The sequence below is a fragment of the Danio aesculapii genome, chromosome 17, assembly GCF_903798145.1.
Source record: "Danio aesculapii chromosome 17, fDanAes4.1, whole genome shotgun sequence".
NCBI lineage: Eukaryota > Metazoa > Chordata > Actinopteri > Cypriniformes > Danionidae > Danio > Danio aesculapii.
In genome coordinates this window covers 42,676,111-42,690,496 of record NC_079451.1, presented here as the reverse complement: position 1 = coordinate 42,690,496, position 14,386 = coordinate 42,676,111, and the positions used below count along the sequence as shown (strand labels likewise).

The 14,386-nt window shown below is 34.6% G+C and overlaps 1 protein-coding gene across 1 annotated transcript in view; it reads right to left on the bottom strand.

Annotated features, from left to right (window-relative positions):
- Nucleotides 1-14,386, bottom strand: part of mipol1 (mirror-image polydactyly 1) — a 137,721-nt gene that overhangs the window by 68,441 nt on the left and 54,894 nt on the right. Inside the window, exon 4 of the mRNA XM_056476396.1 lies at nt 12,264-12,434. Within this exon, the coding sequence (XP_056332371.1) occupies nt 12,264-12,434 (171 nt within the window). The remainder of the gene's footprint in view (nt 1-12,263; nt 12,435-14,386) is intronic.

Below are 14,386 nucleotides of genomic sequence, written 5' to 3'. Positions count from 1 at the left end.
CATAAAATAAAGTAAAATATGGATTTTAATTGGTTGAATATTGCTGGGTTAAATAAAATATAATAAAACAAAATAAAACGAATAGAAATAAAATAAAATATGGATTTTAATAGTTGAATATTGCTGGGTTAAAAAAATACAACAAATAACATAAAATAAAGTAAAATATGGATTTTAATTGGTTGAATATTGCTGGGTTAAATAAAATAAAACAAAACAAATAAAAATGTTATTAAATTAAATAAAAATGAATTAAAATGAATGAAAATGAATAAAAATAAAATAAAACGTGGATTTTAATTGGTTGAATATTGCTGGGTTGAATAAAAAAAAAACCCAAATACAACAAATAACATAAAATAAAATAAAATATGGATTTTAATTGGTTGAATATTGCTGGGTTAAATAAAATATAATAAAACAAAATAAAACGAATAGAAATAAAATAAAGATGGATTTTAATTGGTTGAATATTGCTGGGTTAAATAAAATATAATAAAACAAAATAAAATGAATAGAAATAAAATAAAGATTTTAATTGGCTGACTACTGCTGGGTTCACACAAAAATTTTGCACCGCATCACTTGCTCTAGTTTACTCCCGGGATGTTTTTCATCCTTACACTAATTTTCCACTCAAGAAACATTTTTTAACTTGCGCAGAAGACTCGATTAAAGTGAATCTTTTATTTTTTGTCTCAATGAACCATTTCTAATAATATAACTGATTAAGTACTAAGCAATTGCACAGTATTATTTGCATTTATTCATAGAGACCAAAAATGCTAGTGGTGCCTCATGCTTTTACATACAAAATCATACCTTTTTAAAGAGCATTGGCCCATTGACAGCTTTTGTTTCTTTACTTCTGATAGTGTAATTGTTTTGAAGAGCAGGGGTCATTTTCTTGACAAAATAACACCTGTGTGCAGAAATATGATGATAACTTTATTTTGGAAAGTGTTTAACTAATATTTGCATTAAAGTTGACTGAAGAAGCCAGTAAAAACCAGTTGCACTGTCACATGGAAAAATAATGTGTACGTAAGCCTGTATGATGAGAGGTGAAATCTCTGCAGGGTATAAAGCTGCGTTCTCAGTTATTACTACATTTACTGTAAGAACCTCAGCACACACTCACTGATATTACTCTCCGTTTGTGTCTGCCATCTCTGGAGGGACAGACTCATTTGTGGTGTATTTCAAAAATAAAATCTTTCATGAAGAAAAATATGCACCAAATTCAAAAGACTGCTGCGGAAACTCATTTCAGTGGAACGAGAAGTAGTTTAGCAACTCCACAGCAATAATATGTTTCGAAATGCAGACACGTTTATTATTATTATTAATGGCATGTTGATGCTAATACGTGTTAATAAAGTAAAGTCAATTATATGGCAAAGAAATTTGACTAAATAAATAAAAATACATCTACACCCCTACACAAAATACATATACACAAAATCGCACACAGATAAAAAAAAAAACAAATGTGTGTATATAATAGGAATAATCCCTAATGTCTATAGTATTATTTCACTTTGCTCGCTAATAGCAAATGTAAAATTCAAATGCTAATAAGGCATAATTAATAAATGCTACAACAAAACTTTAACAGAACTTAAAAACTAAATAATTAACTATTCTTTTAATTATTACTTAGTTTCTGACTTCTGAATATGTATATATTTAAAATCAGGTGTAACTACTTAATATTTAACTAGTGTACATGTACAACTTAAATGCCAGTAACAAAGATATAATTAGTAAATAATAAAATAATAATTTCATTAAATCAATCAATTTTATTTAATAAATAAAAACAAAATAAACAAACTGCACTATTGAAGGTTCAGTATGTAAGTTTGACACCCAGTGGTTGAACTAGGTATTGTACTCCAGGTTCAAAACACACACAAGCACAGGTTGCCAGATTGACATCAACAGCATTGTGCCTGACTGTCGAGCCTACAGGCTGATTTAAGGCTAATTTAAACCATGTTCTAAATAACAGCAACGGCACGTGATAGAAGGAATATTTTCCATATTAAAAGGAGTTTTTGTCCTAACCAACACCTGCAATGTATACTTTAGAAACGGCTTCTATTTGTTGCAGTTGAACAACAGAAAACTGACAATGATCACCTCAGGTACACCTCATGTGCTTTATTCAGTGTTAAATGATAACAATGTGGGTTTGAATGCCATTTTACATGACAATTATTGCCATAAAAGCAGCAACAGAAGGTTTATCTCAGATCTTGAAAATAAAATTGAACTTCAGAACTGTGACTCAGTGCAAGCCAACACATATCAGTGATTCAGCATCTACATTTAACAATGTTAAAGTGGTTAAATATGTATTAAGTAGGTTATAAACTTTAGCATTTTGTTGAAGTGCAGTGTGTGCACTATTCTGTGCTTCTAAATGGCTATTTAAATGTCGGTCATGTTTTGTCTGGTGCAAACTGACACATTGCTTATCACTGCAAATCTCGTCATGTAGCGTGTTGTTAGGACACAGGGTTAACGATGTAACCTGCTCACATAATGTTTATTATTTGCTAATTAATAACAACCTGAAGTGGAACACTGATGGCCCTATCATACACCCGGCGCAATAAGGCGCAAGACGTGTTTGCCCCGACGCGTTGCTATTTTCAGACCAACGCAACCTTTATTTTCCCGTTTTCCGTCGCGTTGTTTAAATAGCAAATCCATTTGTGCCACTTTGTGGACTCATGGGTGTACCGGTCTAGAAAAGAGGTGTGTTAAGGCGCATTGTTGGCGCGTTGCTATTTTGAGGAACTAAAATAGACCAGCCGAAAGCAGGTCTAAAGTCCAGCGGAGAGCGCCTTAGTTGTGCGCCTCACTTACACATTGTTGAACACACTCGATGTACAGCAATACGCAAATATCTTTACAAATGAAAAATAATTAAAGGATTAAAATATTACAAAATGTATTTTTTTCTACATAAATATAAAAACCACTGCCTCCATGCCTTCATCTTGGGCGCAGAGTGTATTTTTCAGTCCTTAAAATAGCAAAAGTGGATTCAGACACGCCCTTAATGCTTTTGCACCATGAGCTTTAGACTTTGCACCTAGATCGTTAAAATAGAACCCTGAATCTGTGTCTCAGTTCGGAGTCTGCTACTATCCACCAGAAGTCGCATTTCGGTCATGGACGCATGCTTTGAGAGTTTTCATGACTGAATGAACGAAATACTGTTTTCCACCAAGGCAACCCAGGGTGCTGAAATAAAATTGGCTAAACTGTCATTGGGCGGGTTTAAGTGACCAAAACAAAGACAGAAAATCCGGCACATAATTCACATTTTTAAAGCAGAATATCTGACTTCAGCATTGTTTTTTTTAGATAAACAAGAATGTTCACTTGGTATGTTTCTTAATTATCTGCAAACATTTTATGGTATTTTTATGCTTTAGAAGACTCAAAAAACTTACATACAGCACCTTTAAGGTAATTATTAAACAGGATAAATGATGTGCAAATTAAAATATGGAATATATGTGGTGTATATATTGTATCAGCAACTGTTTAAGCCAGAAATACTAGAACAAAATATTATCAATTGCATCACTACTTTAAATGTGACAACTGACTGATCAGAACTCATTAATACACTTAATCTAGTCTAGTCTGCCTAGTCTGCCTAGTCTAGTCTGCCTACAGAGCAAGAACATTTTCACAGTAATTCCTCGAATATTTTCTCTTCTGGGGAAAGCCTTATTTCTTTAGCTTGTCAGAAATAAAATCAGTTTGCCAGGAGGGGAAAAAGCCACCTTAGGAGGGGAAAAGCAGCTCCACATCGACACTGTTTACAGCAGAGGTGGGGAGCTGTTGACCTCGACCAGGGATGTGGTCGAACAGTGGAAGGAATACTTTGAGGATCTCCTTAACACCACCGACATGTCTTTCATTGAGGCAGCAGAGACTGGGGATGCAGGGGTGGACTCACCCATCACCCAAGCTGAGTTCACTGAGGTAGTTTGCAAGCTCAGCAGTGGCAAAGCAGCGGGGGTGGATGAGATTCACCCTGTGTATCTTAGGTCTCTGGATGTTGTGGGGCTGTCTTGGCTGACATGTCTCTACAACATCGCATGGACGTCGGGCACAGTACCTCTAGACTGGGCAACTGGGGTGGTGGTTCCCATTTTTAAGAAGAGGGACCAAAGGGTGTGCTCCAACTATAGGGGGAATCACACTCCTCAGCCTCCTGCGGAAAGTCTATGCCAGGGTACTGGAGAGGAGGATCCGGCCAATGGCTGTACCTAAGATCCAGGAGGAACAATGCGGTTTTCGTCTGGGCTGTGGTACACTTGACCAGCTCTATACTCTCACCAGGGTGCTCGAGGATTCATGGGAGTATGCCCAACCAGTCCACATGTGTTTTGTGGACTTGGAGAAGGCATTCGACCTTACCCCTCGTGGCATTCTGTGGAAGGTGCTCGGGGAGTATGGGGTCAGAGGCGATCTGTTAAGGCCGTCAATAAGTCAGACTTGTTTCCAGTGCATGTTGGACTCCGGCAGGGCTGCCCCTTGTCACCAATTCAGTTAATAATTTTTATGGACAGAATTTCAAGGCTGGAGGGGCTGGAGGGGGTCCGGTTATTTGCAGGAGATGTTATTCTGCTGGCTTCATCGAACATGGACCTTCAGCATGGACTGGGGTGGTTTGCTGCCGAGTGTGACGCAGCTGGGAGGAGAATGAGCACCTCCAAGTCCGAGGCCATGGTGCTCCACCAGAAAAATGTGGTTTGCCATCTCCAGGTTGGAGGAAAGTCCTTACACCAAGTGGAGGAGTTTAAGTATCTCGGGGTTTTGTTCACGAGTGAGGGAAGGATGGAACGTGAGATTGACAGGCTGATTGGTGCAGCGGCAGCAGTAATGCAGTCAATGTACCGGTCCGTTGTGGTTAAGAAGGAGCTGAGCCGAAAGGCAAAGCTCTCGATTTACTGGTCAATCTATTTTCCTACTCTCACCTATGGTCATGAGCATTGGGTCATGACCGAAAGGACAAGATCTCAGATGCAAGCGGCCGAAATGAGTTTCCTTCAGGGCGCACTCTTATTGAAAGAGTGAGGAGCAATGACACTCGGGAGGAGCTCGGAGTAGAGCCGCTGCTCCCCCACATCCAGAGAAGTCAGCTGAGGTGGCTCGGGCATCTGTTTCGGATGCCCCCTGGATGCCTACCTAGGGAGGTGTTCCAGGCATGTTCCACCGTGAGGAGGCCTCAAGGAAGACCAAGGACACGCTGGAGGGACTATGTCTCTCGGCTAGCCTGTGAACGCCTCGGGATCCCCCCAGAGGAGCTGGAGGAAGTGTCTGGGGAGAGGGAAGTCTGTGGTTCTCTCCTAAGACTGCTGCCCCCGCAACACGGCCCCGGAAAAGCAGCAGAAAATGAATAAATGAACAAAAGCAGTTTATAATCTTTCTTTCACTAATTTTAAGGTCAATATTATTAGACCCCTTTAGAATCCCCCCCCCCCAGATTGTCTACAGAACAAATAATCACAATAACCTATTTAAGTATTTAAATGTCACTTTAATCTGAAACTATCTTTAAAAAGTAACTAGTAAAATATTATTTATCTCATCATGGCAAAGACAAAAAAATTGTTATTAGTTAGCAAAACTATCATGTTTAAAAATATGAAAAATATTTATCAAAGAATTATGAATAACTGATTTCAACTGTACATTATTGTGTACTGTATGTCTTCTCTTTATTCTTCCATACAGTACAATACAATTCAACACAAGACTCTCTGGCCGAGAGTCAGACAAGGATGTGAGCAGCTCTTTTGGTGGGTATTATTATTATAAGAGTGCTTGTTTTCTACCAAGTCCACATGTGCTCCTCTCCACGGTCACATTCCAGGATTGACGGACACTTACCAGGAATGTAAACCGTCCTCGCGGCCTGACAAGCCCCAATGTTTCAACATCCAGCCGTCTCAAAGAGTAGCAAACAGGCCTCTCAGCCACCAAAACCTCTCCCGTCTCTTTCCTCTGCAGACTAAAACAACAGCACCACCGGCCAGACCAAACACGCCGCTGCTCTTTACTGTCAGCCTGAGTTATGGCTCTCGGCCTGCAGATGGCTTTTGGGGGAAACGTCTTTTAATCAGAAATGCACCTCTGCGGTGACGCACATAATGCCCCCCAAAAATAGCAACAGCTGGGCTGAAATGAGGCGCGGGAACAGACACATTAACCTGCTTTAGCTTTTTAAAGGAGACGCAGAATGGAAAGATGTGGAAGTGTTTTTTGGCCTACCGTGATGTACAGTTGAAGTCAGAATTATTAGCCCTCCTGAATTATCAGTTGCCCTGTACATTACATACAGAAGAAAAAACAATATAGGAAATACTGTTAAAAATCCTTTTCTCTGTTAAACATAATTTGGCAAATATTTTAAATTAAAAATAAATAAAAATTAACAGCAGGGCTAAAAATTGTGACTTTAACGTGAGTTAAATGTGGAGTGCTATGGTTTCATGACTTTTTAGAAAATGTACCAGCCAACTAAGCTTTTGTTTTTGCATGTGCATTATTTATTTAATAAAATCTTAGTCCAATAAATAAATAAATTAATTAAATAAATAATAAAAACAAATAAATAAAATAGGGAAAATGTATTTATTACATTCTTCCTCTACCACTGCTATGTATTATTTGAACATCTTATGAAAAGTAATACATTTTTAATCACATTAATAATAATAATAATAATCGTTAATATTATAATTATTAGTAGTAATAGTAGAAGTTGTAAATACTTATTATTATGTGTTTTTACTAGTCTGTTAATTTTTTTTATTTAATTTTTTTACTGGTATCATCATTAATGACTGAATAAAGTCAATCAATTAATATATTAAGAAAAAGAACTGTAATATTAACTGTAAACCATTGCATAATATCTTTCAAGTATATAATTCTATTATAAATTCTACTAATCATTTATTAAAATTGTGATGATTATAATTGTAAATAGTATTATTATTACAAATGTAATAATAAAATAAATTTGTATTAGTAAAATAATGCTAATAATAATAATATTAATCATAATAGTAGCAGCAGTAGTAAATGATTAAAATTTGGTAATTTTTTCAAGTCTGTTAATTTTTTAAAACACAATTTTTATTATTGGCATCATCATTGATGATCAAATAAAGACAATCTATATACTATATCTATAAAAAATACATTAAGGAAAATAACTTTAATATTAACTGTAAAACATTGCAAAATAACTTTCACATATGTAATGCTATTAGAAATTCTACTAATAATTTATTCAAATTGAAATACTATTAATAATAATAATTATTATTATTATTATTACAGGGGGCAACACGGTGGCTCAGTGGGTAGCACAATCGCCTCACAGCAAGAAGGTAGCTGGTTCGAGCGTCAGCTGGGTTAGTTGGCATTTCTGTGTGGAGTTTGCCTGTTCTCCCCCTGTTCACGGGGGTTTCCTCCGGGTGCTCCGGTTTCCTCCACAAGTCCAAAGACATGCGCTATAGGTGAATTGGGTAGGCTAAATTGTCCGTAGTGTATGTGTGTGAATGGGAGTGTATGGATATGGGTATGGGTGTTGCAGCTGGAAGGGCATCCACCACGTAAAACATATGCTGGACAAGTTGGGGGTTCATTCTGCTGTGGCGACCCCAGATTAATAAAAGGACTAAGCTGAAAAGAAAATGAATAAAATGAATGAATTATTATTACAAATTTAGTAAATTATTATTATTAAAATGCTAATAATAGTAATAATAATAATAAAATAATAATAATAATAGTAATAGTAATAGTAGTAGTAAATGCTTATTATTTTGTAATTTATTTTACTAATCTGTTCATTTTTTTTAACACAATTTTTATTACTGGCATCATCATTAATGATCGTATAAAGTCAATCTATTAATATATTAAGAAACAGAACTGTAATATTAACTGTAAACCATTGCATAATAACTTACACATATAAAAATTATTATTACACTTTTAATAAATTATTAATAGTAGTTGTAATCAGTGTGCAAATTTTACATTGACGATCATTTACATTTGCTGATGTTGGTTTGTTTAATACATGCTTGTAATACGTGTTAATTTAAAATACATATCATTTATTCATAAAATGTAGTTTTCGGTGTTTTGTGGGATAGACTATTTAGTGCAGGGGTGTCCAAACTCGGTCCTGGAAGGACGATGTCCTGGATAGTTTAGCTTCAACTTCCTTCAACACACCTGTCTGTGAGTTTCTAGTATACCTAGAAAGAGCTTGATTAGCTGGTTCAGGTGTGTTTAATTGGGGTTAGAACTAAAATATACAGGACACCAGCCCTCCAGGACCGAGTTTGGACACCCCTGATTTAGTGTATTCTGACCTAATATGTCAGCTTACTTTGAGACAAAAATAAACAATCAATGCATCCAAGATGATGTTAATTGTAGAAACAAACACCTATTTTATGAGAAATATATATTTTTTCTCGCATGGACTGATTGGTAAGATTATGCATTCACAATGGTATGAACCGTTATAGGGGTGGTCAAATGGATGTCTATTGTTTTAATTATTAACATTATTATTTAAAATACAGATCTGACTGAGCTTGTTTCACAGTTTTAAAGCGCTGAACCCCCACACATCTTGTTTTGACATCCTTCAGGGGGGATCAAGCCTTAATTAGAGGGGTCAATCACACCCCCCCCCCCCCCCCCCCAACCCCCCGCCCCCCGGAATTCGTTTCCAGGTTGTAATAGCATTATGTAATTAAAAGTTATTTTAATATTATTATTATACAATATTATTTCATGCAACATACTTACACAAAATTACATACCTAATATGTATGCCAGTTGTTTTCTTTGCTTTTAAAATAATAAAACATTGTTTAACATCCATTGTCTCAAATATAGTGCATCAAATCACAAAAACCAACAACCCAATAGCATGAACAAGAGGTTTGAACCACATGACGGCAAAAAAAAAAAGAAGAATCCTCAGAATAAGATCTCAAGCCAATCAGCCAGGCCTAATTCACCAAGAGCTGCGACTTCATTTCCCCTCTCACTTTAACATCAGCACTCTATCAAGATCAAGAAAAAAATTCAATAAGGGGCCATAACGAAGCGGATCTCGTTCTGCCAGGAGAGGAAGGGACGAGAGAATCAGATTTATTTCCTCCAGCACTTATCCAGCTTTTCATATTGGGGCAGGCCAGAGGGACGTGGGCTCTAATCCCTGCGAGATGGAGGAACGGCAGGGGAGAAGCAGATCCTCCGGGATACAGAGAGCACCCGTTCCCGTCTCTCAGGGATTAGGCCTGCCGTTTGCAACTTACTTCTTGAAATTACCCCACAGATTCGGGTTTTTGTGGCCTCAATGAACAGCCGCGGATGCTAGATTTTGGGTGGAGCTGAGATGAGTGAGCTTCTGCCTTCTGCTCATACACAGTTGAAGTCAAAATTATTAGAATTTTTAGTTTGTATTGCCTATAATATTTTTCTTTTGTATAAAGTCTTATTTGTTTTATTTTGGCTAGTTTTTATTTTTTTAAAAGCATTTATAGGTGAATTTTATTAGCTCCCTGAAGCTATTTTTTTTATCGTCTACAGAATAAACTACTGTTATACAATGATTTGCCTAACTACCCTAATTTGCTTAATTAACCTAGTTAAACCTTTAAATTGCATGATACAGGTTGGCCTGGTTGACCTGAAGCAGGATTTCTGTATGAGCTTTTATGCTGGACAGGATTTATTTTATGAATATGATCTGCTTTCAATAAAGAAGTGAGTCTGAGTGATACTTCTACAGTATGAATTATAGTGCAAAAATGAACCATATGGTCTCAATTAATCAAAAACGTTCAATTGTTGTTTATAATAACATATCATTAATAAAAACAATTATAATAATAACGAAAATGATCCACATCCACACTGTCTTTTACCACAGTGTCTTGTCTTGCCACTTGTGTTGGTGAAGTAACACATAATGGTGAAGAGACTGTATGAGTGCTAATATTACTTTAATATCTCATGGTTATCAGCCAATCAGATTCGAGAACCAGAAAGAACTGTAGTATAAAACATAATATAATATAATATAATATAATATAATATAATATAATATAATATAATATAATATAACACAACACAACACAACACAACACAACACAACACAACATAACATAACATAACATAACATAATATAATATAATATAATATAATATAATATAATATAATATATTCATTTTCTTTTCAGCTTAGTCCCTTTATCAATCTGGAGTCTCCACAGTGGAATGAACCGACAACTTATCCAGCATATGTTTTACGCAGCAGATGCCCTTCCAGCTGCAACCAATCACTGGGAAACACCCATATACTCTCATTCACACACATAAACTACGGACAATTTAGCCTACCCAATTCACCTGTGCCACCTGGTCGAGGCTCGAATCAGCGACCTTCTTGCTGTGAGGCGAATGTGCTACCCACTGTGCCACAATGCAGCCCTATAATATAATATAATATAATATAATATAATATAATATAATATAATATAATATAATATAATATAATATAATATAATATAATATAATATAATACAGAATAATATAATATAATATAATATAATACAATACAGTATAATATAATATAATATAATATAATATAATATAATATAATATAATATAATATAATATCATATAATACAATACAGTATAATATAATATAATATAATATAATATAATATAATATAATATAATACAGTATAATATAATACAGTATAATATAATATAATATAATATAATATAATATAATATAATATAATATAATATAATATAATACAATACAGTATAATATAATATAATATAATATAATATAATATAATATAATATAATATAATATAATACAGAATAATATAATATAATATAATATAATATAATACAGTATAATATAATATAATATAATATAATATAATATAATATAATATAATATAATATAATATAATATAATATAATATAATATCATATAATACAATACAGAATAATATAATATAATATAATATAATATAATATAATATAATATAATATAATACAGTATAATATAATACAGTATAATATAATATAATATAATATAATATAATATAATATAATATAATATAATATAATACAGTATAATATAATATAATATAATATAATATAATATAATATAATATAATATAATATAATATAATATAATATAATATAATATAATATAATATAATATAATATAATATAATACTTTTTTTGTTTTGATGCTTTTGCTACTAAATGTCAATATTTGCCATTTTTCACAAAAATACATTCAAACTACACTCAAAAAATGCTGCTTGATCATAATACTTATTTAAAACGAGCTAAATCAACACAATTGTTGAATTTTCTGGGGGATAACTTATTTGTTTTGTTTAATCAACTTTAACTTAACGTACAGTAATTAATTTGTGTTGGGACAACATGACGGAATTGTATGGAACCTAGCCTTTTTTACAGTGTACACAAAAACACCAGCCTAAAATACAGAGTGTCACAAGTCTGAGAAATCAAATAGTCAGAAAGGCCTAGATGACCTGTGCCACAACACCTAATAAAAATATTTCAACATAAAGCACCCGCTGACCCAAAAACAGCACCGGGAACGACCACTAGATACAATTCCGCATCCAAACAGTGCAATCAGGCGCAATTATGAAACACAAGGCGGCATTTATCAACAAAGAAATCCCCGCAAATACATCCACTGCCCCACACTTGAACTCTTATGATGAAGCCGAATATCTGGATGTCAATATTTAGCTACCTGCTTGTTTGTTTTCATTTGATTGAATTATGTGTGTAGGAACCATATACCAAATATTTGAGGTTACGCTGCAATATTTGTCCCGACATGTGAATTAGGTGGCTGGTGTGTGTTGATTCTTAAATCAGTGCAGGATCTGTGAATAAACACAAGATGTATGTGCTTTAATAGACCAATAATCAAAGTCGTCTTGCAGAGGAGTTCAAAAACGCAGGAGGAGGAGAGATAGTCAATATTTAGAGAGTCGTATTTGATTTTTTTTTTTTCTATGGTGTAAAGGTTTCTGGCTCGGTACACAACTACTGTGAGAGGAGCGTTTAGGGCGGGTGTGTGTTAGGATTGACCCTTGAGTGTGTGCTGTGGGTTTTTACCCTGGTTAAAGCAGCGTCTCGCTCCTGGATGACTGTTTTCATCTCCTCTGAGGTGATCTGGGAACGTCGCTCTCTGGCCCTTTGGATCTGTTCAATGATGGCCGCTCCGCTTTGTTCAATCGCGAGGGCAGATTCTGCACTGTTCACCCGGTTTAACAACTCCTCCAGATCCTGAAGAGAACATACAGACATATTTACATTTGTGACTCTTGGGTCGGATTTATACATTTTTGCAAAGATACCTTACTAAAACTGAACTTACACCAGCATAAATGTAATTATTTACAATTATGGCTCATATGATGATTTAAAGTGGTTCAATTAGGTCAATATTTAACCCCATACACCATGTTCTAACTACATGCGACTTGACATGATTCCAGCAACAAGCAATTTGGCTGTCTACACTAAACGCAACAGAAATATTTCAACACCAGCCATTTAAATATCAGCCACTGTACTCATTATTACATATTAAACTAATTTAACATTAATTAAAGTAAATGGGCTGAGTAACTGATCATTTCAAACCACTTGCTAGTTATGTTATTTTCAAGATCTAAGGTGAAACTGCTGCTGCTTTCAGTAGTATGGCAATAAATGTGACGTAAAATGGTGTTCAAACTCACATAAGCAGCATTTAACACTGAATAAAGCACATAATCTGTACCTGAGGAGATAACTGTCATAGCAGTTTATGGTGTAACTGATCTGAAATGTAATCTGAAATTTTGCGCATCGCTGTTGCAGATGGTTAGGATAAAAACTTATTTTAACATGTGAAAAATACATTTTATCACATTGGTTGGGTGTAGTTAGGCATCACACAGTTTTTTTGAACATAGACATGAAAATGTTCGACATGAATGCCAATCTTCAATGCTTTGGTGCATTGAACACATATCTGAACGCATATTCAACGCATAAATTTAAGCTTGGTCTCATTTTATGTGCCTTTATATTTATGAAAATAATACAACAATAAATTTATATTTTATTGCTTATAACAAAACCCAACATTTTTAGTCTAAAATTGGCAGAAAATCTAAGCAAAATATCTGAACAAATTATATTCCAAATTTGAAGTTAATATCCTAAAATAAAATGAGCTTCCAGTAAGATCTTGTTAGACTGCAGTACCAAACATGACCATCGGGTGACATCCAGTTTCCTTTACAAGGGCGCCTCCTATGTTTTGAGGAATATGAACCTCAAATATGTTTTTTTTAATACTTTTGACAATATTTGTAGAATAGACTTAACATTCTAGAGTAGTAGGGGATGTTTGGTGGTATTTGATTTGAATTTAGCCTCTAAAAAAAAAAATCTAAAAACTTGTGTACAATGTAGATTGCTGTAGCAAAGTAATGCTTTATGCCTCTGATGAGTATCCTTGTTGCAAGTTAAATGTACAGTACGTTTCGCCAGTTAAGGGGTTAAGCTAAATATGCTTAGAGTTTACTTACTGCTGCACACATTCCTCAATCAAGTTTGTTTTTATTTTATAGCTCAAAAAATTTGCTTGGGAAGTGGTAGGATCCCATTGGTAGGATCCCACACCACATTTAAAAATTAGACTGCTGGACCACAACACCAGTCATAAGTGTAAATTTTTACAAGCTAAGATTTATACATCATCTAAAGCTGAATAAACAAGCTTTTCATTCATTCATTTTTCTTCAATTAGTCTCTATTTTTAAAGTCGCCACAGCGGAATGAACCGCTAACTAGTCCAGCATATGTTTTACGCAGTGGATGCCCTTCCAGCTGCAACCCAGTATTGGGAAACACCCATACCCGGCAATTTAGTTTATTCAATTCACCTATAGTGCATGTCTTTAGACTGTAGGGGAAACCAGAGCACCTGGAGGAAACCCAGGTCAACACAGGGAGAACATGCAAACTCCACACTGAAATGCCAACTGGACCAGCCTGGACTCGAACCAGTGTCCTTCTTCCTTTGAGGCGACAATGCTGACCACTGAGCCACCATGCCACCCATGAGCTTTTCAATGATGAATAAATGTATTTGTTAGACAATATTAATATGACAATATTTAACAGAGATACAACTATTTTAAAATCTGCAATCTAAGAACAGACAAGTAAACTTAAAAACAAGT